The 25,192-nt window shown below is 33.7% G+C and overlaps 1 protein-coding gene across 8 annotated transcripts in view; it reads left to right on the top strand.

Moving 5' to 3' along the window:
- Adgrl3 (adhesion G protein-coupled receptor L3) overlaps window positions 1-25,192 on the top strand; it is a 479,419-nt gene that overhangs the window by 77,776 nt on the left and 376,451 nt on the right. For 6 of the 8 annotated variants that reach the window (XM_077803550.1, XM_026395016.2, XM_026395017.2 and 3 more), the window contains exon 1: window positions 8,962-9,167. In XM_077803550.1, the coding sequence (XP_077659676.1) occupies window positions 8,977-9,167 (191 nt within the window). In that variant the 5' untranslated portion in view covers window positions 8,962-8,976. Of the gene's footprint in view, window positions 1-8,953; window positions 9,168-25,192 lie in introns of those variants that run through there. The other 2 variants (XM_077803548.1, XM_077803549.1) reach the window with 2 other exon arrangements.

Here is a 25,192-nt window from a genome sequence, read left to right as displayed (position 1 = left end):
TTGTATAGTTGGGAAGTCTCCCTTGCAGGGCGGGTAGTGGCTGTGCTCCTCCTCTAATTAGGGTGATCTGTCTACCACGCTGATCGGTCGCAGGTCTGCCCCCCCTGCGGGCACGGGTGGCGGCTCTGCTCTGCCCCCACTCTAATTGTGGTAACGTAACTACCACGCCCTGGGGTCATTGGTCCTGATCTGGATGTGGGTGGCGGCTCTGCTGGGTCCCCACTCCAATTGGTGTGACGTGTCTACCCCGCTGGCAGGCCTCTAGGCCAGTGGGTCGCAGTTCTGTACAGCCCTCACTCCCAATGGGGTACCTGACTACCTCTCCAATGGGTCGCTGAGCCCCCTCCGGACCCGGGCGGCGACCCTGCTCCATCCCCACTCCAACCAGTGTGACGCGACTGCCTCGGTGTTACGTGTCCACCACGCTGGCAAGCTACCTGGCCTATCTTTCCAGTGGGCCGCAGGTCTGCCTGCCCTGCTTGCTCAGATGTCAGCTCTGCACAGCCCCTACTCCAAATGAGGTTACTTGGCTACCGCACCGCGGGGTCGCTGGTCCTATTCTAGTCGTGGGAGGCTACTCTCTTCAGCCCCAGCTGCGTTGGTGTGTCATGATACCACGCCGGCGGGTCACTTGGCCTGCTCTGGGCGCCGGTGGTAGCTCCACTCTGCCCCACAGCACCCAGCAGGAGCCTGACTGAGAAGCAGTCACTGCTGGTTCCCTAGCCTTGGACCGAAGCAGGTTCGGTGGCCAGAACCCCGCCTCTCAGATCCCGATACACTCTCCGCTGGGAGCTGGCTCCAGCGAGCGACCCCCACGGGTTCCCCAGCCCCAGGCTAAAACTGTTCCGGGAGTCAGAACCCAGTCGCCCCAAGCTCAGCGCACGCTCCACTTGGAGCTGGCCTCCACCGGCAGACTCCGCAGTTTGCTCAGACCTGGGCCAGGTTAGCCCCGGGAACCAGAATCCAGCTGCTCAGTGCCCGGCGCACGCCTTGCCAGGCAGGAGCCTCTAGGAGTATTCTCTACAAGATCCCCAGTCCCAAGCCTGAGCAAGAAATCTGTCTGCTAGACGCAGGCAAGTACCAGCCTGAAATCACCTGTTCCGTAGCTGAATGAGCTGAGATCAGTAGAACATGGGGATGATTACATCATCTCTCCGAAATGGCGGCTGCTGTCTTCCTCTGTGGTCCGACCGGTGCCTGGAACCAATCTGGCCAGCTTCTCTCCTGTGTCTCAAAACCGGAACTCAGCACTCAGCGCTGCCAATGTACCACTGGCGGGACCCCCCGAATCCGTATCGCTGCTCCCCCGCTCCGGCACCTTGCCGCACCCCAGCGCGCGCCACAGATTCCAGCCGCGGGGCGATTGCCTATCAGGCTATGCGACCCTCCGTGCAGAGAAATGGAGCTCCTGCAGTTGAACTTCGCACGATGGAAACCTGTCCACTAGATTCTGGAGCACCTCAATTTCACTGGAAATTCCCAACAAGATAGCCTTCAGGCGATTCACATCGTCTTTCTCCCACTCAGTGACGCGGCGCACTGGGGTGATGCACTCCCTTCGCCGCCCTCTTCCCTCCTCCGCAAATGATTCTTAAGACTGATATTATTAACATTCTTACTATAATGTTGTAAATGCCAAATCTTAACTAAAATTTGGACTATATTCTGAATCTGATTTTAAGAGTATCTCCATTTGACTATTGTCTTTTCTCCAACCTTCTGGTTGGAACATGTCCTATATCCATACATGTTGATTTGTCTTTATGGGCCAAAGAAAGTTAACTTTATTCAAGAAATCTTATTTCAAAGCCCTAATGCATGTTGATTATTTCATTTCCTTGAAACTCTTCAACTACTTTTATCCTGTTCATGATTCATTGTGATATATGATGTCTTAATCCTGCATAGTCATATGTGCATTCTTTTTCCAACCACAAGCTTCTTGAGTCCCACAGGACCAGGGAGAGCCTCAGTACCTTCCTTGCAGGACACCTGCCCAGCTCCTCACCTCTGTTTTGAACTTTGTCTCATCGGGTCTTGTTGTTATCCTATAACTTTTAGATTTTAATAATCAGGAATACTATCTCCTCTCTTTGAGACTCTACCACACTCAGATGAATTTTTGACACTTCCTTGATTTTAACAGATACTGAGCTTTTTTGGCAGACCCCTGGAACTCCATCCAGTACAGGATCGCCCAAGCCTGAAATAATAACTGACACTGAGTGGGACTTTAGACAACAACCACATACTATGTTTAGTAACTTTCAGCAGCGACATTTGTAGATGCTAAGTATGTATTAGGAAATAAATCAGCATTCCTTTTTAACAGTGTCTTTTGAATTGCTTTTTACTAGATTCTTGTTTATTATGAATTTGTAATGCTTATTTTTAAGAACATGTTGAACAGCCAGTTTGAAGTTTCTGACATTTGAAAGACTGGGAAAATTATAATATGTGAAATTTGACACAGTTTTGAAATTTTTTCCTCATGAATATAATTGGATGACAATGTGAAATATAATTTTTTTAAATGTTGAACAGTTATGGCAACTAGTTATGAATTCATTTATTGAAATATTTGCCACATTTTTAGCAGTCTTTGGGGGAGGTCACAGTTTTGTGTGTATGTAGTTTCAAGAAATGAGATTAATGTTACCCTTATGTTGTGCTCCATAAGTCAAAGAATAGCTGAACATTAATTATTTTATGATGCTCCACTCATTAGAATGTTTTTATATTAAACCACCTAAATTTCATGCTTTGCTTTTTGACCTCAGCACATAATTGCCTTTGGTTACTCTTTCAAGTTGTCAGTTTTAATTGTTGCTGTGTTACACTTAACTACAAACTGAAATATCATTCAAATTACATGTCTTCTTTTTTTAAAAAATACCCTTGTTAGAATTCAGTGTATTAAAAGCCTACTGGTAGCAGATGTACTTTTTAAGAAAGTGGATGATGGGTTGATATTTCATTGGGTTTTCAATGCTGTTTTCATTGCCAAGTATTTGGAATAGATTTTTAGAGCACATTTTTAAAACTGAAATGAATGTGTTGGCATGTAAAATGGCACAGAGAAAATACACATACTTAAGAAAATTATATCAAAGTTTCTGCGGAAAGTGAATTGGTAATATTTGCTTTATGGCAGAAATTTAATAATGAAGATTTTCCTAAAGTCATTGCCAATAAAGTGCAAACCTGTCCAGTTTCAGATATAAAAGGCCCCCATCTATAATTAAGACACTTCTTTAAAATCATTACCCTTAACTTATTAATAGTTGAATTAACTTTTTCTTTGGAAAGCCAGTCTATTTCATTGTCATTGTGTAGTTTTCAAAAGAGATTTTTCTTTCTTTTTATAATCCCTGGGATGTAGGGAAGAAAGGCCATTTGTCCACACCTATTCATAATTCAGTTCTGCTTCTGTATATATTATCCTAGTACTCCAAATGTTGTTTAAACAAATGGATGATAATGTTGTACTATAAGCATGGGTCATTCATGACATCTTTCTTTCAGATTTAATAATTCTTCAGAATCTGTTCAACAGTTTCGAATCTACTTTTTAAATCCCTTCAGGTTAGTTTCTGGGTTTTGCTGTATAGCCCAATAAAGCAATAAATACTTATTGTCTTATGCACTTCTGTAGTTTAGGAATCCAGGGGTAGTTCAATTAGTTCATTATGGTTCCAGGTCTCTCATGCATTTGCAGTTACCCAAAGACAGCTTTTCTGGTGGCTGAGGATCAGCTTCCAAGATACCTCCCTCATTTGTACTGCAAGTTCCTGCAGCCTGTCAGCAGGATACCTAAGGTTCTTGCCCCCGAACCCCCCCCCCCACCATGGGGCTGCTTGAGTGCTCTCAAGATATGATGGCCAGCTTTGTACAATGTTAAGTGATCCAAAAGAGAGGCCGAACCCACCATGTCATTTTAATGAACTGCCCTGGGAAATTGCACTCTCATTTCTACCATACTGTGTCCATCAGAAGTGAGTCCCTGAGTACAGCTCATATTCAGAGTCAAGAGAAGAGGGAAGAAGAATGGAAGTGTCAAAGAATCATAAATAGACTAAAACTGTCACATATTCCTCTTTTAAAACCCCCATTCCTTTCCTAGGTTACCTGATCTATTAGATTTTAAATGCTACTCTAGAACTCTGAACTTCATATAGATCTCTCTTATACAGTCATAGACCTGTATTTTCAAGTTCCTATCAGGTGTTTTGCTTTTCTTTTTGTTTTTACTTTTTGTCTAATGCAGTACAAGCTAAATATTTGTTGATGCCAGAAACCTGGTAGCCATCCTTGTCACATGATATTTTGCCCTTCCCATTCAATTATCAAATCAGGTAATTTCTTGATCCTAAATATAGATTAAATATGTTCTCTCTCACTACCAAAGTAAAGTGACTCTTCTCTCATCTTTCCTGTGACAAATAGCCTAATTTGCATTTCATCTCCATTCTTTTCTTTTTTAAATTCTCTAACAGAATTATTGTTTTTCAAATACATAGGATTTGGATTAAAGTGTGAAGTGCAGGAATTGGAAAATAAATATAAATGTAGGCTGTTTTGTTGATATTTTTATAAGCACAACAAACAAATAGGACAGGATGAAGATTTTAGTTCTGCTATATGTAGATTAGTCTGCAGCTGTTATTTTTTTTGACTGAATCACTGAGTATATTTAAGAGAATAAAGTGTTTCCTTCATCTGTCCCATAACTAACTTACTTATCCTTAACTTGGTGATAGTACACTCAAATCTTTGTTTTGGTTATATTTCTCTAGTGATGATGTAGCATGTTCCTCCCAGCTTTCAGTGACCACTGATATTCTGACTTCTGTGTTTATTCTTCTTCTGTTACTTTATGGTTTACTACCTGAACTACTTACATGTTCCTATGACTTTAGCCTGAGTACTCTTGCTGAGTTCTAGACTCATGAATCTAGCCGACTTTTGCACATATCCAGGTACTATTCTGACACCTAAAGTTCAATGTGTATAAAACTGAATTACTTGTGCTTTGCCTTCAACCAATTAATTTTCCCTTTGCACTGTAGTCTTTGATCTTTTACTTATTCTTATTGATAGTATTTTTCCTATAATCCTATATTTTATATAGAAATCCCTCCTTTGTAAGGCTCTCTCTAGTATGCTAGAATTATTTTGGAAAATTTCTGAACCCTGTCTTTGGGGTCCAGGAAAAACCATCTGACTTTTGTTTGGACACCAGGTTTTACCTCCCTGATTCCATATCTGCAAAAGTCCTTCAAGGATTTACAGCATATAGAGTCAGACATCATGGGGCAGGAGAGAGAACCCAAGAAGGGGGATCCAGGAAAAGAAGAGGTTTTAACAACAGAATGACTGAAGGTTCAAAAAAGGGGAAAATAATGGGAGTGATTTCCAACAAAAGAAGTGAGCAAGAGCAGGGAGCTATTTCTCATATTATTTAATATTTCTTTTTACTTAGTTTCCTTATGGTTATTCCCTTGTCAGAAGCACATTTTTTAGGAATATGATTGATATGGAGTTTGGGGACTTCCACAGGTTCTGACCATATTCAGCAGAGATGTTTAGTTAGTTCACATGCTCCTAATCAGGTTCATGGTCAGGGAGTAGTGTAATGCAAAACACCCTAACGGATCATTACCAGATTTCATATCTAACACTTTTCCAACTTATTCAGCAATTATCTATTACATGTCTAACAGAGGGCATTGTGTTTCTTGTTATAACCAATTTATCTCATGGCTAAATGTAGGAAGGAGCTCAAGAAGGTATGTTTATGCCTTCTTGGCTCCAAATTAATTTGCCATGATCCACTTCACAATGCCTAATAAGTGCTACCCTGACACAACATGCAACAGACTATGTGAAAATAAAATAATAAAGGATATGATACGAAGAACAAGAGACTGATTTGCCACACCACATTTGGATTGTTGGCATATTCAGTCTTGGCCATTTCTTGTGTAAACAAAACCTTTCCATTGGTAGCATGACAACTGAATGATAGAAAACCTTATTTTTAACTTAAACCTTCCCACCCCCCCCCCTCTGGACTTGGGTTGCTGATGAAAATATTCAGCAAACTAATTAAAGGTAATTTAAATAGCTAATTAGATAATGTTAGAAAGTAGTTTCCTGTAATACATTCCTTGAAACAAAGCATCCATCATCTGCAGTTTGTCACTAACTGAAATAAAAGCAATTACATGTTAAATGGAAGAAAGTTTTGACAAATTAACTCTGATCTTTGTAAAAATTGCCATATACATAACATTTGTATCACTCTTACATAAAAAAAATACATGGGAAATTTGGATTTCCATATTTTAGTTGACTTTGCATCTGTCTAGTGTCTGGTTCTAAATGATATTTTTGACAGTGAAGACCCAGATTAAAGCTATGTCAGTGTTTTGACAAAATTGACTGATGAGTTTAATCATCCGAATTGTCCACTTAGTCAAACAAATGATTTGACAGTGTGATTTACTTATATGTTGTTTCTTTGTTCAATTAGCTTGTGTTTTTAATTTAATCGACTGGTTAAATCAACATAATACGTCCAGATGAATGCAATGTTTGAAAGCTATTTCAAAGTGATTTTATTAAAATAGTCATATCAAAGTTAAGAAATAATCTTCTTCAACAAATGTACAGAAGACAGTATAAAGCATCTGAAAACTGTGATTTTAAGGACTTTGAGGGGGAAACAAAAACACCTCTGTGACTCTGTTTGAACTAAATAAATCATGGAAACTGGATTCCTTAACTGAAATATTTTTATTATTCAAAGATTCCACTATGTAAGAACTTTAAATGAAAATGTCTTCATCCATGAAAATAGAATCTTCGTATTAAAAAAGATTTTAATCTCTAATTTTTGAATGAAAAAATAGATTTGTTTTTTCTAAATATTATTTTAAAATTGAGAATGATTTGAATATATATCACAAAACAAATCAATATTTTCTGTTTCAAATGAAAATATTTACAGTTACAAAATATCTTTCTCATCCCTTCCTTTTTTTCCTCTTTTCTTTTTCCTCTCTTGTTCTTCTTTTGCATCTCATACTTAGTAAAAAAACAAAACAAACAAAAAAAGAACAACACATGAAAACTTGCATATATTTATTTAAATGCATATTTTATGTATGTGTGCATTACTGAGTTAATTTACAACTATCAATGCAAATTTAATCTATCACACATGTTTCTCCATAATTGATTCTCTTATATGGAGATCAACTTTTGACAGTTGGTAAATTCTTCACTTAGTTTCAGTTATATGCTTTGAAAGAAGTCTTCCTGAATTTTTACAACATTTGAATATTTTGTTTTGTTCCATTAATGTGATGGCATTGTTCAGTCTTAGAATGGGAGTCTTCAACTGACATGAAAAGATAGAAATTTTCTTTATAAAAATTAACTATATATGTTTATTAAACATTCTAAAATGAAGCAACAAACTAGGAAAAAAAAAAGAAATTGCCACAAATGGAGAGGACAGATGTTTAGCTTCCTTGTTATACAAAGAAGTTTTGCAAAGCAAATCTTAAATGTAAGTAAGCAATTCAGATGAAAGAAAAATAAAGGTTAAAAAACATGAAAATATACTCTGTTGTACAATAAAGCTGTAAGTTTAAAATAGATATTACACTTTTGTTCTTTATCCAAAAGACAAAATTTAAAGGCATTGATAATGTTTAATATGAAATGAAAACTATTACTGGTGAAAGTAGACATTTTTATTTTTATTTTTTCAAATTAGTTGATAATTTCCAAATTTGAAATGTGTTTTACTCTGACACATTGATTTTTTTCAGAAATATGCCACAAATACTTTAATTATTATATTTTTTCCAAAATATTTCAGCTAAGATACATTTATACTTATTTATAATATTAAGAAACAAAATACTGAGTTCTTCATAAATGCTGATAAGTATAGGATAGGCTAATATGTAGATATTCTAAGGTACCATTAAAATGAAGAAAATAACATCCAGAAGTGAAAATATTCCACCATATATAATTAGCCTTACAAATAAAATAATACATTACAAATAATAATCAAATAATATGTTTATAATGTCTAAATTTACCTGAGTAAAACACAATATCAAAAGAGGTGGGAAGAAACATTCAATGTCAGTTTTTGTTTGGACAATTAGTTTTATCCTCACCACAACTGATTTCCTCTTGACAGGTGGAGAAAGAGTGTGGAGAGCGAGATATAGGAAAACATAACTTTTCTCAACAAAAATTTCTACTTTCTTAATGGAAGAGCATGTATTATTTACAAATTAATTAATAAAATTTATCAATTATGTGAATTATCAAGCAATGGAATTTTTTTAAAAAAACATGTTTTAATTGTAAATGATCCTTTATTTTATTTTATATGTGGTGCTAAGAATCAAACCCAGTGCCTCACACATGCTAGGCAGGTGTTCAATACGTGAGCCACAACCCCAGCCTCAAACAATGGAACTTTAAAAAATTGATATAGAGTACTTAAATATGTTTTTTTTAAAGTCAGGAGCAGTGCAATTTTGAGTTGATTTTTTTTTTTTAAAGAAAGGAACACCATAAGAGAGAAAGAGAAAAAGAAAATAAAGACCTCTTAATTTTATCTGAATATCTTACTCTTCAAACTGTATTAATATTTCTACATAGTCCACTTCGCACACAAGCAAAGTTTTAGCAGGAAATTCAGAATGACTTTTTTCTCACTTATTAAAAAAATGCGATAAATAATTGTAAGATTTTTCAAAATCTTTTACAGTTAATGAAAGGGGAAATATTCTATTTTTACTAAAATTATGAATCCTCTCTGTGGTGTTTCTTGTGTTAGTTGACCCCAAGTCCTGGGAAGGCAGCAGGTGCTTGGCGCCCTTCACTACTAACCGTGTGCTTTCTTCCTCCTCCACTATAGCTTTCAGCAGAGCCCCAATCCCAATGGCAGTGGTCCGCAGAGAGCTCTCCTGTGAGAGCTACCCCATCGAGCTCCGCTGTCCAGGAACAGATGTCATCATGATCGAAAGTGCCAACTATGGGAGGACTGACGACAAAATCTGTGACTCCGACCCTGCTCAGATGGAGAATATCCGATGTTATCTGCCAGATGCCTATAAGATTATGTCTCAAAGGTACGCTATCTTTAATATTCTGTTCTTGGCACGTGTAACATAAACCTTTAAGGGGCACCAGTGTGACTATGAAACCTGGGTAAAGACATCAGCAGTGTTGTATGTTTCATGATAATCTGAGACAGTATCTAATTAAAATTTATTACCTTGTTCTTTACGTTTCTTGGTATAATCTGCATATTATTTTGATAGAGTTCTCTACAACTTGGTTATTATACCAGTGATGAAAGATTTTTTTTTTTTACAATTTCAACCACAGTTTTCTCCAAAGAGTGCAGAAATATTCTTTGTTAATAATCATTTTCTAATCATGTAAAAAAGAGGAATAAAAATTAAATTAATACGTCATTTTTTAATTAGTGAATATATAAAAATTATTGATGAATGATTTTTCACCCTAAGTAAATTGTTTCTATTTGTTTTAATCAGATAATCAAATATAGAAATCTGTAGAATCCCTTGGGGTGGGGTTTAAGGAGGAGGTTCTACATTTCTGTGATTAGGTTTTCATTTAAATGTAGCAGAATTTTAACTTCATTAAGCTATTTGATCTCTATAAGATTCTCATGGAAATTGTGTTAATTGTTTTGCTGATACTGTTAAGGCCATCCAAAATAAGTCCTTAATCTTAATCTTGTAATTATTGGTGGGTGGGGAGAGAAGACAGACTCAGTTTTGGTGGATCCTCTGGACCTGCTGAACTGTACAGGATACATACCTGAAATGATGAATCTGGAGAGTAAAAATACTTTCAATACCCTCAGTAAATCCCTTGAGTAAGCCCTCCCAGTGTTTTTAAAGTTAGAGTTAGTAGCTAACTAAAAAACTGTTTAATTCTACATCAAAGCAAGTTCCTCGCATGCACTTGATCTATTCATGTTCTACATTTTCACTTTTTCAAAATATGTGTTTTTGACTCTTGGGAAAAAGAAATTGGCTCCACAATGTGGAATGGCCAAAGTTACCTAAGTTGCTTTATAATGAACTTAGTTTTAAATATTTATGTCAACCACAGCATGTTAGGTAATGTTAATTATTACTATGATACATGTAAGCCATAATAATAGTAGTTTGGACAGTTTAATTAGATTAATGCTTTAAAATTGAAACCATAGAAAGCAAATTTTCTAAACAATATTTTTGATTAATGTGATTATTTTAATTTAAAATTCTAGAAAGGGACTATCAGGATCTACATATATTTAAGCATGAAGGATTATAACTAAATACAAAAAGTGATTAATATTAATATACTCTGATATAATCTTGATAAAATGTTTTATAACTTTAGTCTCATACATTAGATAGTGACAGGTAATGCAGATGTTTTAATATACATTGAAAATGTACTTAGACTGCATACTAATATGTAAACTAAGAATGAAAAATTTGGAATTGGGATTAATAGGTTATAGCACTGGATGCCAATACTTGCCTGCAATAGAACTATCCAATCTGATACCTGTTCAAGATGATCCATGTCACCACTGAATTTAAGATTGCATTATTGTGTGGCTTCAAGTGTAACTTAGTAGTAGAGCATGTGCTTAGCATGCACAAGGACCTGGATTCAATCCTCAGCATAAACACTCTTCTTTTTACATTGAAACATAATGAAACCTACATTATCAACCAGTTAGCCTTTGTTTAAAGTAGATTGTAGGCTTCTACAAAACAGATCTTCTGTTAGAGTTACCTAAAACCATCTTTCAGTGTATAAATGAAAAACTATGCTCTCTTATTCATTTTCATATCTATAAAAAGCTTTCTTGATTCTGCTGAAGGTTTCTGTTTATTTTTTATGTTTTACTTTAATATATTTCTGAGATAATTTTTAAAAATATTACATATATCTTTATAACCTAAATGTGAAACTGACTTAGCAACTCAATAACTTTAGAAACTTTACATTTGGAATTCATCTTAGGTTTCATATGACATTCAGCCTATTCATGGAAGTATTTCGATTATTAACTCAGCTGACACCAGAAAGTGCCCGGCATGCAGTTCATTATGACACTTTACTTGGGTTTGATAGATAAATAAGACACACATGGTTTCTGCCTTCAACTACTCTTTGATGGATTAAAAGCAACCAGTTGTATTATTTTCAGAACAATTTATTTTGATCTCATTTATATTATTGAGGCAATCAAAGGAAGAATTTCTTTCAGCAATATTATATTAGGGAATATTTTGTTGGACAGGAAATATTAGAGTTGGTAGAACAAGAAGAGAACAAATGATCCTACATATGTAAGTTAAGAAACACTAATGAGGAACACAAGGGAACAGTTTCCTTCCTGTATCCTTTGACCTATGTTTTCATGACACAGCTCCACAGGTTCACTGATGTCTTCTGTGAATATACCACCACTTAATCTCCCGAAATTCTCTTCCAAATATGCCACAGGTTGGGCTCAAGACCCTTTTCCCCTCAAAACCCTCTCTTTAGGTCAGAAAACTTGGTATTGATGGATGATACACTAGTTTGATGAATTTCCTTGTTCAAACAAAAAAATCTTCCATTGGCATCTGTATTATAAATTAAACTTAAGTAATGTCTAAATATAGGAAATTTGAATATTCTATATGGTGACCTTCTCATATTTTTTATGACACATGTAAAATACACGGTCCATTTAACTTACATATAATTGATTATATGTTTCAAATTGATAAAACATTTGTACACACACTTGTGTGTTATGTGTCTATATATAATTTTGTATTAAGACATATATACATAACACTATCAGGTATCATATGTGTACACCTCAATGAATTTTCACAAATAAGGTTCATCATGTAACTAACAACCAGATGAAGACAGAACATTAATGGGCTCTCAGAAGTGCTTTGATCAGTCATACCCCTACCCCAAGATTGCCAGGTTCTAATTTTATACAACCTAAATTAGTTCTGCCCATTTTTATTTTAATTGAGTGGTTTCATACAGCATATGTTTTTGTGTCTGGCTTCTCTCACTCAATTCATTCATTTGTGTACAACCTTACTGAAACATTTTTATATATCATATATTTTACTCATTTTTAAGTACACAGTAATTTTCTAATACGTTTACCAAGTGATAGAACCATTTTTAAATCAGATTCAGAATATTTCCATCATTGCAATAAAATTTTCAAGGCCACTTATTTTAATTGTCATCTCTTTCCCATCCACTTATTTTAATTGTCATCTCTTTCCCATCCACATGTAATGACCATTCTAATTTCAGTGTGTTTATCGACAATACATAATTTTTAAGCCAAAAACATGAATATTTGAAATCAAGTTAAATTTTGTCATTTTTTTAGTAGGGACACTATAAAAGAAATATTGGCAGAAATATTTCAAGAGGCATAGACATAAATATGTCCCTTACCTTTTAAATTCTCTTAGAATCAAAGATCATGAATTTAGATGTTTATAAAATTCTTCCTTTATTTTTATTTTTAATTTTTAAGTAGAGATGTAAATTTATAAAGTAGAATTTATTTTCTATTGTTTTCTGTGTGGATGCTAGAACTAATAGTTTTCTTTTAGTTTTAGCAATATTTTAGTAATATTATATTTCACATATTGTAGTCACATCAGGAATAGGCAATGAAAGAGAGAGATTTGTTTCTTACCCTTTTGAAAAGTTGTATTTCAATTTGTATCAGTAGCATTGCAGGGGATTTTACAACTTGCTTACAAAAGATTTGGGTTTCTATTGTATTTATTCCTGATAAAAATAGGTACTTTTCAAACAATAGTAGAAATAGTGCCCATAGTAGTTTTGTGGCAGAACTAAGTGTTCTGCAACATCTGCATGAGTTTTTCCATTCAAGTATTCTCCTTTGATCTTTGACAGATCCATTGTATTATGTGTTGTGTTTCTCTTAAAGATTATAACACATTGTAAAATCCTCATGGTAATAATTTGTCTTCTGAGTCCATATAGCCATTAATAAGTGGCTATATGGACTCAGAATAAATAAAATAAATTTAACAAATAAATTTAACAAAATAAAACTAAAAAGAACTACTTTGATAGATTCACCTTGAAGTTAGTCATATTTCATATTTGATTTTGAAAACATGAAATTAATGTTTATTCATTTATAGTACATGCTCACAGTTATTGTTTTCTACCTTCAGCTTTTTAGATAATTTTATAGCCTCCAGTCAGTCTCTAGAAACTTGAGATGCAGAAAATATTTATAAGAAATCAACTAGAAAGAAAAAGAAGTTTCTCAATGTTAGAGGATATAAGACAAAAACACTAAATTAATTCCTTGAGAATATAATATGATTTTAATTTGGTTTATCCCTCAAGGGTCTGTAAATTGGGAGCTTGGTCCCCACTGTGGCAGTATAGATGCAAGGTCTTTAGGTCTTTGAGGCCTTGTCCACTGAAGAGGTTAAGGTGGTTATAAAAGCCCAAGCTTGAGCCTGGTCTGTTTGTGCATGCCCATAATCCCAGTGGCTCTGAGGCAGGAGGATCACAAGTTCAAAGCCAGCCTGGGCAAAAAGTGAGGCACTATGCAATTTGGTGAGATCCTCTCTCTAAACAAAATACAAAATAGGGCTGAGGAGGATGTGGCTCTGTGGTTGAGTGCCCCTGAGTTCAAACCCTGGTGAACTTCTACCAAAAGAAAGCCCAAGCTTGATCCTTCAGCTTACTGTCTTCCTGTGTTTTTTGAAATTGAAATCTGATTATCTATTTCTGCATGTGTTCCCACCTTTGCCATCCACAAAGAGATGATAGAGCTGAAAGGGCCCTTGCTGGCTAAACAAATCTATTTTTTTAATAAATAGGCTGCTACAGGTATTTTGTTGTAGTAGTGAAAAAAAAAACCAAAAACTGACACATACAAGTTAACTTATCCAAATGAAACAAATCTAAGCATATTATGAACATGAAATCCATTACTTATTAATTGGATAGCATTGGACTTTGGTGAAAAAGAAGTTATAGTGAGATTTAGCAGACTTGGTAAGTAAATAGCTGGCCTTTTGCCTGAGTTTCTCTCTAATTAAAATAATTTTAAAGATAGCTTGGGGGTATGGGGAGGATTGGATATCAAAGAATTCTGACTCCTTTTCATTTTTTAGGCCTAATGTTCATTGTTTATATTAAATTATTTAATCCACACAGACAAATATTATTGTATAAAATTCATTGATGAGGAGATGGAGTTGTATAGTGTTTACAAAATTTTCTTGAAATTATTATTTCGACTGAGTCTTTACTTATTGTGGCAATGATGTCAAACTAACAGTTTTAAAATGCCGAAAAAAACTTTGCTTCTGATTATGACCTTGATGGTAAGAAAAGAAATTTATTTACTCTTATAAAAAAAACCCAAATAAATATTCAGATTTTATTATATTTAAATACTGTCATACACGTAGTTTTGTTATTGAATTTTTTGATAGAAGTAGTTTTTATTATTGTGAATTTGAAAGTGGCCTCAGAACTATTTTTGTTTGAACTAATTAATAAGTGTTTTGTATAATGTAATACTTCTTAGAAACATAGGCATTGATAGAACAGAGCTAATTTTATTACCAAATATTTCCAGCTATAACTATATGTAATCAGTATTTAATGAGAATTTTTGAGTTTGTATGAATTCAACTCATTTTATTCTTCCCTCACTCCTTTGAAATGGTTACCATTGTTATTTTTTCTATAGGAATGGGGGAACTAAAGCAGAGAGTTTTTAACATCCTAAAGTTACATAATACATAGTAAATCTGCACTTTTAACCCTGGTAGCAAGCTCAAAAATCCATGCTATTAAAATATGTTACCTTATAAACCCTGTCTGAAATGTGTACTGTTTTAATAAAAGTGACTAAATCAAGAAGTAAATATGAACCAGGCACTAACACTGAAAAAATACACATGTGCACACTATTAGAAGTGGATCATATTTTTCACATATGATGGTGGGAACATGTCAGGAAGCTTCTTAAATTATGTGCATTTATTTTTTTGCATTAGAATTCCAGAAGGTGAAAAGAAAAACACAAGAACTTTTGTGATTAATCTTTTACTTTAAATAATAACTGATGAAATAAGATTTTCTTATTGTTTTAACAATTGGCATTTGATGTGGACATAATTATCTACATGAACATTTCAGTAAAAGTAAATTTACTGGTGATAATGAGCAGTAATTCAATTGTATGGCACATATAAATTAAGAAAACAGATGTAATTTAGTGTGCAAACTTAGGAACAGAGAGGGTTCATGAGTTAGAAACTATGTTTTATAACTAGTTTCAACTGCTTGTAAATAAGATGATCATACTGACTTTCTTCATAGAACTTGAATATAAGTAACCGAGATCTATGTAATTATTAATGTTTCATATAAAGAGATTTTAGATGGAACAGTTCTTCATCATTAAAACTTATGCTAATAAATTATAAAAATGAAAGTGCATCTTAGGTGTATCACACTGTATTCAATTTATTATTCAGTTAAGTTTGTTCTTGTTTGGTATTCTATTTCTGTTATTTTGCCCTATCAGAGCTCAGAGTAGGCTGAAAACCTATTAAATTTGTCTCCATGGTCAGTGTATCTCTCTACCATCCAAAACTTTGAATTGATTCATTGTCCTTCATTATTAAGAATATTACTAAAAAAGTATGTCTAATAATTCATTACATATATATATATATATATATTATAATATATTATTTAAATATTCCCAAGTTATATTAATGTGATTAGTTTAATAGAAATGCTATTTCCCAATGTATTAGAGAAACAATTACCCTAATATTTGCTAATATGTAAAAAAAGCATAAATTACGAATGGTGTCTGTTAAGTTAAATATTTATCATTTGTGTAGCAGGAATTTAAGAGAATCATACTCCTATGTAATTAAGATTAACAAATAGTAAAGCAAAACATGTTCTATGCATATGTGCTTATTTCAATATATAAATATATAAATGTATTTTTGTTTTAGTTCAATAGATGTGTGGTCTATCCAAAAATTTCAATTGCCCTAATTATTAATACTACCAATTTCTGAAAATAAAACTTTAGAGCTGTTTCTTGGACTTGTTAGTGTATTGAAGAAGTAATGCTTGACGAAGGATACAAGTCCTTTTATTACTTTTGAAATATATTTTGAAATATATTTCAAAAGTAATAAAAGGACAACAAGAAGAGATAGTTATTTTATAAATAGAAACTGATAGCTGTTGGTTCAAAGGTGAATAGCCGGCAATTGTACTAAAGAGAACCTTTTTGCCTAATATTATTGATGTCTTTGAATTATTTAGCAGAATTTTTGATCCTAAGCTTTTAGCACTGATCATCTAAACAACTCTGTATATTTCACTATTATATATTAATGTACTCCTGGATGTTTGAATTCATTTACTGCGTATCAATATTGTAAGAAAGATTTATGATATTCTTTTACCAATACAAACATGTTATTAAAGATGCTATTCTAATATTAATTGTTGATTTGATAATATTGAAGTTTCTATTTGTTTCTTGGTAATAAAATTATTAATTTTAAAATTATAGGCCGTTAGGCCCCAAAACCTGGGTACCTGCTACATTCTTGGGAGTTTCTTCCATTATCTGATATATGTTGAATTTGTATTTCTGATATATCGACACACTTCTGGCTTTTGGAAGATACTTGTTTCTTGCCTTCTTTCTCCAAATCACAAATATTTATCTTTTTATTATGATGTAGTATTAAAAATACTTATGACTAAATTTATGGGTTAAAACATGCTGCACAATTGTAGCAAGAATTATTTTTCTGTGGGTACTTTAGAAATTAAGGTCACATACATGCACTCCTTTGCACAAATTAGTCTCTGAAAAATTTGTCATAATAAAAGGCCTTTCACCTTTCCAATGAATTCAAGTAGATCATCCTTGCCTGAGGAGATCAGATTCTAAATTACTTTTCATGTTAGGTTCTGAGGAAAATGGAGAGTCCTTCAAATGACTTTACACTCAACTGTTCCTCCACTAGCATTCTCCTGCTATGACATTAAATAAAGTGGTTGCTATGATGACCAAAGATAAATTAGTTGTAACTAAAACAAGAAACATTGTATGCAGTGTGATTTTTCAATGAATATCATAAGAGTGGAAAAGCATAAATTAACATAAGCAGCCCAAACCCACATGATTATTGGGGAGGAATATGAGCCTCCTTTCAACTAAGAAACATTTCTGTCTTCATGTAATTTTTGAAGTATGTAGCATATATTAAGATGTTATACATTAGTGCATTTAAAAGCATATTCTCATGGGGTGTTGTCATATATATTATGCATAGTAATATGCATATTAATTCATTAGCGAAAATAACAAAAGAAAATGGCAACATCAATGCTGTCTCTTAGATTCTTTTAGTCTGTTATACCATGATTATTTTTGAGAAAGAACTGAAGAACATTTTGTTTTTCTGTCTGTAACGTGATCTCAAACTATTCTTAGAATGGCAGCTGAAAATAGTATGCCAGTAATGTTGGCATATATGCGAACACACACAAACATTTATATGCATATAAATAAGTGAGAACATAGCTGCTGCTATTGCTGCAGCTTCTTTTTTAAAGAACATAACTTCAGAGACATAGGTATACAGAGTATTTATGATATATGTTCTTGGATGCAGATTAATTTTATGAAAGAATAATGTTATTTAATGATTCAGGATCACAGAAAGCTTTTTATTTATTAAGAAGCAGATGAACATATTTTATCTATTTAGATTTAAAAGAATTTTTATTTTATCAGAATAATAGATGTAGTCATAATTGTTTTACTTTACAAATGCTGTAACTGATGCTTGGACAGTTAAAATGATTAACCCAAGGGTAATGATGATCCTCTATCTTTATTCCAAGTTTAACTACATATGTATATATATCTTAACTATGTTAGTTAGAAACCAGAATGGCTGCTAGTTTTTATTATAAAAGAAAAGTATATCATCTATTTATTGGTAAGTTAAAAAAAACTTTATTGAAACATTTTTCTAACTAAAGAAGGAACAAATTGAAAATGGGATTTTCAAGAGCTATATGAATGTTTTATGGAAAAAGTTATCTCTTGGAGCTCAAAAAGTATATTGATTTTAGGAAGGTATTAATTTTAGGAAGGTACCTCCATTATCTAATGCTTAGATATTTATTTTTTATTTTTTGCATTCAGAGAATGTGTTTTGAAATTTTCACAACAGGTTTAGGTTTGAGGTCCAAGCCACTTGTCCTGGTACACATTGCCTCTTTGTGCACTTTGGAGGTAATTTACTTGCCTTCAGGGTTCTTTCTACAGAAGAAAAATATCTGTGTTTTTCTTCATCACTGTGCTAAAGTGGTTGCTATGATGACCAAAGATAAATGTTTTTACATCATTGTCTATTGTTGAATAATATGTCATTTAATAGTGTTGGTTTTCCCATATAGGTCAGAACAAAAGATTTTAAAGACCTCCTGCTCCAGAAATGATCTCTGTCTGTTATAAGTTTAGCAATATATCTATAGGCTTTGTATTCTAAAAAAGTGTTTTATTTTATCTGCAAATGTTTTCCTGTTATACTTTAAAAATTATTTTATTTTAAGCCTTTTGGGTGATGAGTTCAGGATCTGGGGAAATTCTTAAAACAAATGAGGTTTAACTTTGAAACCCAGAGAGCCTTTTTTGGGGGCTTTCACTTCTTTAAGTTCTGGGACCTCTGAACCAGTGTTGATAGTATATATAATCTCAGTTTCATAGTGCATTCCTTGCTTTATGTTTCTATGTAGCAAAGCTACCACTTTCTTACTTTAAAACTAGTCTGTGATTTCTAATTTTTAGAGTTATCTTTCATCAAGTGTGTCCAAATATAGGAGTGCATTGCCAAGAATGATACTTTCTGCTTCTCTTCAAATTGTACAAAGCAAACCTTTTGCCTTGCTTATCTACTTTAATAAGTCCTGACAAAACTGTACTCTTTAATTTTGTTGTACCATTCTATCATTTTTGAAGCCTATAGAACATGATATTATTTCTATTAATCACAAAAATACAATATATTTCTTGCCCTAATCAATTTATGAATACTAAATGCATTTTGAAAATATAAATGAGTACTGTGTCTATGAACTCAAACTGTTATTTTTCAAAATAGTAATACACTTCAACCCTAATTTGGGGAATAAGACTTGCATATATTTGATATTAATAATCATGATTAGAAACGAATTTTCATTCTTCCTGCACTTTTCAGAACCTAAAGGATATTATAACACTTACTTATATGTTAAGATATATAAATATTTCAAAATTAATTTTCTGTACTGTAGTTCATGATAGTACGAACTAGTTTGCCATTGTTCCATTATAGCCATTCATCTGTGGAAAGCAAAAGAATTATTCTTGGAAAATTGTTTAGCAATGCATGTAGATATAAAAGCAAATTTGTATCATTCTTAGCAGATGTGTAGAAACAATATAATTTTCAAATCCTAGAAATTTTTTTACCTAGGGATTTCCATCAGCTTTTTGTCTTACCGTGATTTAAGTTTTTGAAATATAAATTGTTTAGTTTTCTTTCCTCAGTATAATGGACAATGTACGCTGTTAGAGCATAAAATTCAACTAATTCAAAATAAGTAAGTAAAAAAAATGGGAGTATATTGCTTTTTTAACTGCATAATCCTTGAGAAAATAGGCCATATGAATTATTAGATCAATTCTAAAGTGACTTTCTTATCTCATTGTCTGCTAATTCTGAGGTTGGTTGCTTCCTTATATTTCCAAAGAATAGTATCCTCCAACCCCCAATAACCTAGGCTGTCTCTTCTAGTCTAGAGCAATTGAGTGACCTGATCAGCTAAATAAAAAATACCTTTATCCATGTATTTCCAACAGAACTGTTTATCCTCAGTGGATCAGCTTGTCAGCAAATCTCTGTAGTAATCACTTTGTCAGAAGATAGGATGCCTAGATGGCCTTAAACCAGTGGTCCTTATCAGGAGGTGATTTTGCCTTCAATGGGACATTTTGCAATTTTTGAAAGTACCTTTGATTGTTACAACTAGAAGGGTGATAATTATGTCTAGTGTGAAGAGGCCAAGCTTCAAAAAATCCTACCATGACAGCACCCGAGGACATAAAAGTTATCAAGCCCAGGATGTCTGTAGTAACCATTTTAAGAAGCCTCACCTTGAGCCACTTAGGACGTACCTCTGGAGCTAAAAATGTTTCTATACTTAGGTGAAACCCACAATAGAAAATGAGGAAAAAGTGACTACTCCAGGTTAAAAAAAAAAAAATCTGTACATTCTTGACAGAGTGAGAGAAGTAGATGCTGGAGGGGGAAAAAAAAACAACTGTATATTTCTACTCCAAAGGCAAAGGCAATATAGTGTTCCATGTGGAATAATTACAAAATGGTTTACTTTTTGTCATTAGAAATGGTGTCAGGTGATATACTGTATAATATATTACAAATATAACTAGGAATAATAATGTTACTTCTAAGTTTCCCATGTAGGACCTCATATACTTACTTAAAACAGATTTAATTTTGAGCTATGAAAATGTCACTGTTTTGATAAGAAATATGGCTTGTTAGATCTCCCCAAATTGTTCCTTAGGCTTGACATTAAATAATCAGTTTTGTAGATTTTCTCTGTACTGTTGAAGTAAAATATTTCAAACAAATCTTTGTCGGTTTTTAGAGAAGGAGGTTTTAGCCTTGGGAATTTTGTTCCATACCATTTCAGTCTACCAATATTGCTGAAAACATCTTGATAGACCACATAAGGAACAGTCACTCACACACTGCCTTCTTTAGTAATTAGCAGAGATAGAATTTTAGGAGGGGATAGAGGTAATATCATCATTCCAATACTTTTCATCTACATGAAATAACCAGGAAGTGTTGCGGCGAGGTCTATTTTTAAATTTAAGGCTAAATTGTGAGATAGAAATTATCAAAGTCCAAGGTAAGGATTTAAATATGAACTTTGCTACTAGTGAAAATAATGAGAGGTACTCTTTTAAGGAAACAACACCTCTTGGACAATCTAAGAGTTTAAAAAGCTTTAGAGCTCTTTCCAAATGTATATTGCTGTAAGTTTTTTATACAGCTAGTCTTTCGTAGGCAAAAAGACCACAGTGTAAATGGGATTAGAATTCATCATTATTTATGAACACCCTCTTCTATCAGATTGGAACCACAATTATTAAAGTAAGCTCTTTCAGATACACTGAAAAGTTTAGGAATAAAATACTCTTGGCATTCAAAAAGAAAAATTAAACAAGGAACAGCAGCCTTTTGAAAAACTAAACTTACCAACTACCATTCCCCTTAGGTTTTGCTTTGTTTTGTTGGCTTCTGGAATTCAGTTTAATGGGACCATTCACCCCATAACAGTGATTTTGAAACTCAGAATCTCTGGCATCTCTGCAACAGCACCACCTCATGCACAAAACCAAAACAAAACAAATAAACAAACAGAAACAGGAATCAAGGAAGATTAAACATCATTCCCTCATGGTGTTTCTTCAATTTTGAATAAACAAACAGACAAACAAACAAATAAACTAATTCCTTAGTATTAATCTTGAAGCATTCAAGCATTGGCTGTCCTATGATCTAATGGGAAATATTGCACAAAAGAGACACTTAGCACTAATTAAGTTTGAATTCACATTTTAGTTTTGTCACAAATTTTGCATCTAAGGCCTTTGTGAACTTTCCCTCTCTTATCATCATTAGTTTGGAGAATAACACTAAAGCCTAAGGCAGTATAAATTCTCTCCTGTGAGCTTATACTGGTGCTTCTGACCTGTGACTTGGACTTTTCCTTCATGTAATTGCCTGTGCTTCCCTCCAGGTTTCTGAGGTCAGTGTCATTAAAGGAATTGGTTGAAGGAACATGGACCAAGCTTAGTACTAACCACAAGTTAATTTTTTTTAAAATGGTGGGATTTTTATAATGTCCATGAAAGGAAAAAAGAGAAATGCCACCACATTTTTTCTTGGAATGAAATAATTAGTGCATTGCATTTTGAAATTTTTATAATGTTTAAATTTCTATCATATAACTTGGCCAAAATAGAAGTCCTAATAAAAACTCAAATGATACATTCTTTTCATTTATTTAGATTACACTATAAAACACACTTAAGACAATTCCATACTTTCCAGTATAAAAGCATTAGCTGTAATACTTACAGAGTTCTAACATCTCTTGCCTGTTCACACATATATTAAATGAGGCATTTTTAGATACCATATAGTGTGTGAGATTTGTTTGTAACAGTAAAAAACAAGAACAACAAAAAAGTCCCCAAACACTGTTTTTACCACTAATCAACTATTTCAAAATTATTTTCTAGTTCATTGAATAAAAAGGTAAATAATAAGTACACTATAAATACATGAAATCCATTAATCTACAAAAAAATAGAAAAAAATAATTATAAGAAGAAACTACCTTGAATCAAAACATAAATCAAAAGTAAATTATTCTCATTTCTTGGAATCCTTCAAACTTATCTAACAGTGATTTTTATTTTCACAGAAAATATGGAGTAATTTTAACAGAATTTCAATCTTCAAAAAATATACTTCTTTTTACTTCTTATATATTTGCATGGAATAGATAAGATTTTAAATTTTGTCTTCTGGGAAATTGATATTGTCAAAGAAACGTCAATGCAAATGTGTGTCCACAACAGTACGAAATAGATAATTTGGTGGTCCTTCTTGAAAGCATCTGGCAACTCAAGTCCCTCAAAATAAACACAAGAGTAAACAGTCTCATTAATGATTTCACATTCTTTGTAAACATGGGCATATCCAAATAGATCTACTCATAGTGTAGAGGTAGGAATGAATTATAAATCATAGTTTAAAATTGTTGATTTCAAACTAAAGGCATAAAAAGCAACAAGCTGTTTTGTTTTGGCAATAAAATTACTTTGATAAAAAATGTGCAAGTTTTTACTTTTCAAGCATTCAACACTTATTCAAGGTTTCTGTATTACAGGAGACCTTTACTAAAAGTGATATGCATGAAATGAATATTGAAGGCTGATGTGCTGAGCAAGTTCAGTCCTTGTATCATGAACAGACTCAACCATAGAAATAAGCTCCTCGGATGTTCTTCCACACACTGGTCTGCCAGAATCCTAATAAGAGCTGAGAAGTTAAACATGACTAAAATAGATCCTAACTTAAAGGAGATTTAATTGAGGACATGTCAGTTATATTACAGTAAATCTTAGAAGATGCAGTGAAAGCCACATAGGACTTAACCTAGCAGAGGTAGCTGGGAAACATCCTAGAAAAGGTAAAACCTTAGCTGAATCTTCAAGAGGAGACTGAGAAAGGCGTCAGAAGTGCACTTTAGGCTAAATGTTGAACATGGAGTACAGGATATGCACGGCCTCACATATGTGTAAAGGGAGCTAATAACCTTGGTGACACTGGATGTTAGAGTGTACACCAGAGAGAGGTAAACGATGAGGTATATAAAGGTAAGGTAATAGCTTCTATAATGAATTTATTGTATTGCCAGGAGTGCCAGAACAAAATTCTGGAGAAATGATGGTTTAAACTATATATATTTATATTTCTTTATTTCTGGAGTGTAGAATTCCCAAATCAAGTTATTGACAAGGTTGGTTTCTTCTGAGTGAGGTTTCTCTCCATGGCTTGCGGATGTCCACTCCCTCGAAGTGTCTCCTTGTGACCTTTCCTCTGTTCTTTATATCCAGTGTCTCTCTTTTTATCAGGACTCAAGCCATGTGGATTAGGGTCCCATCTTTATGGCTTCACTTAATATTAATTACCTCTTTACAGACCTTGACTTCAATACAGTCACATTGGAGTTTATAGTTTAATATGTGAATTTGGGGGTAAAATGTAGTCCATAACATTGGCCCCTGAGCAGTTTTATGTCAAGAAGCAAAATATTTTTTTTTTTGCTATAGAAAAAAAATTCATGCATAATGAGGGTAGATTTGAAAGGAGAAAGAGTGGAGGTCTGAGGAACAGGCTGAATGATGGCAAGTTCAGATGTGACAGGCTTACTCTATGGTCTCTTTGTTATGAATGGAGAAGACACATCTGGCCAGAGAGAAAACTTTCAGAAACTAGTGCTAATGGGACCCAAAGGATTGGAGAAAGAAAAAGTAGAAGATAACTCCTCAGGGTCTGTATTAGGTGATGGCCCTGCCTTTAGAGGAGAGGTCTACCTGATCTGGGAATAAATATTTGCAAAGCCTGCAAAACTGGAGAGTCTGCCTTTGTTGTGTGCTGCCAACCACCCACGTTTGCCCACACAGCTTTGCCTCTTTGATCTAATTTCTTTATGCTCTCAATCTTGCTTCTTCTGATCCACCAGGATGGTAATCCTGAGCATGATGGATGCAAAGTACCTAACAATGCTATTAGTTCTTCCCCTTGATCAAGTTAAAAGCACGACATTGTCCCAATTAACTTTCTGTGAAATGCTGAACACTCTTTCCAAAGGACGTGCAAAAAATAGAAGAATCTCTAAGAAAATGCAGTTGGCATTATAAATACATGCAGAGTGGGGGAAGTGACACCCACAGCAAAATTACAGAACAAAAACTGAGGCAGATATTAGGAATGCAAAAGGAAAATTAGTATTTTTTCAAACTCACTCATTTGTGTTTTTCAACTTCTCTGTTTATTGAGATGTAAAACTAAACCCTCATGGCTTCAGGGTGATAATATGTGTTCTTTCTGGAGGGGGGGGGGGGGCTAAACATATGCAGTTAGTTCTTTTTATTAAAGAGAAGCCATAAAGTGGATTTTAATGAAAATCTCCCAAATTCTAAAATTTGAGTCACTTAAAAATATATTGTGTGAGTCAGATTTTATCTGGGGAGATTTAGTTTATTTTTGTTGATGTCCACTAGAACCTGTGGATATAAATGAGAATTACCATGAGTGTCAATTATGTCAAGAAGTTAATAAATAGGGTTCTGTTTCATCTTTTACTTAAACTATGT

The sequence above is a fragment of the Urocitellus parryii genome, chromosome 10 (assembly GCF_045843805.1).
Source record: "Urocitellus parryii isolate mUroPar1 chromosome 10, mUroPar1.hap1, whole genome shotgun sequence".
Lineage (NCBI taxonomy): Eukaryota > Metazoa > Chordata > Mammalia > Rodentia > Sciuridae > Urocitellus > Urocitellus parryii.
The sequence above is the reverse complement of the archived record's forward strand: the minus strand, read 5'-3'. Positions and strand labels throughout refer to the sequence as shown.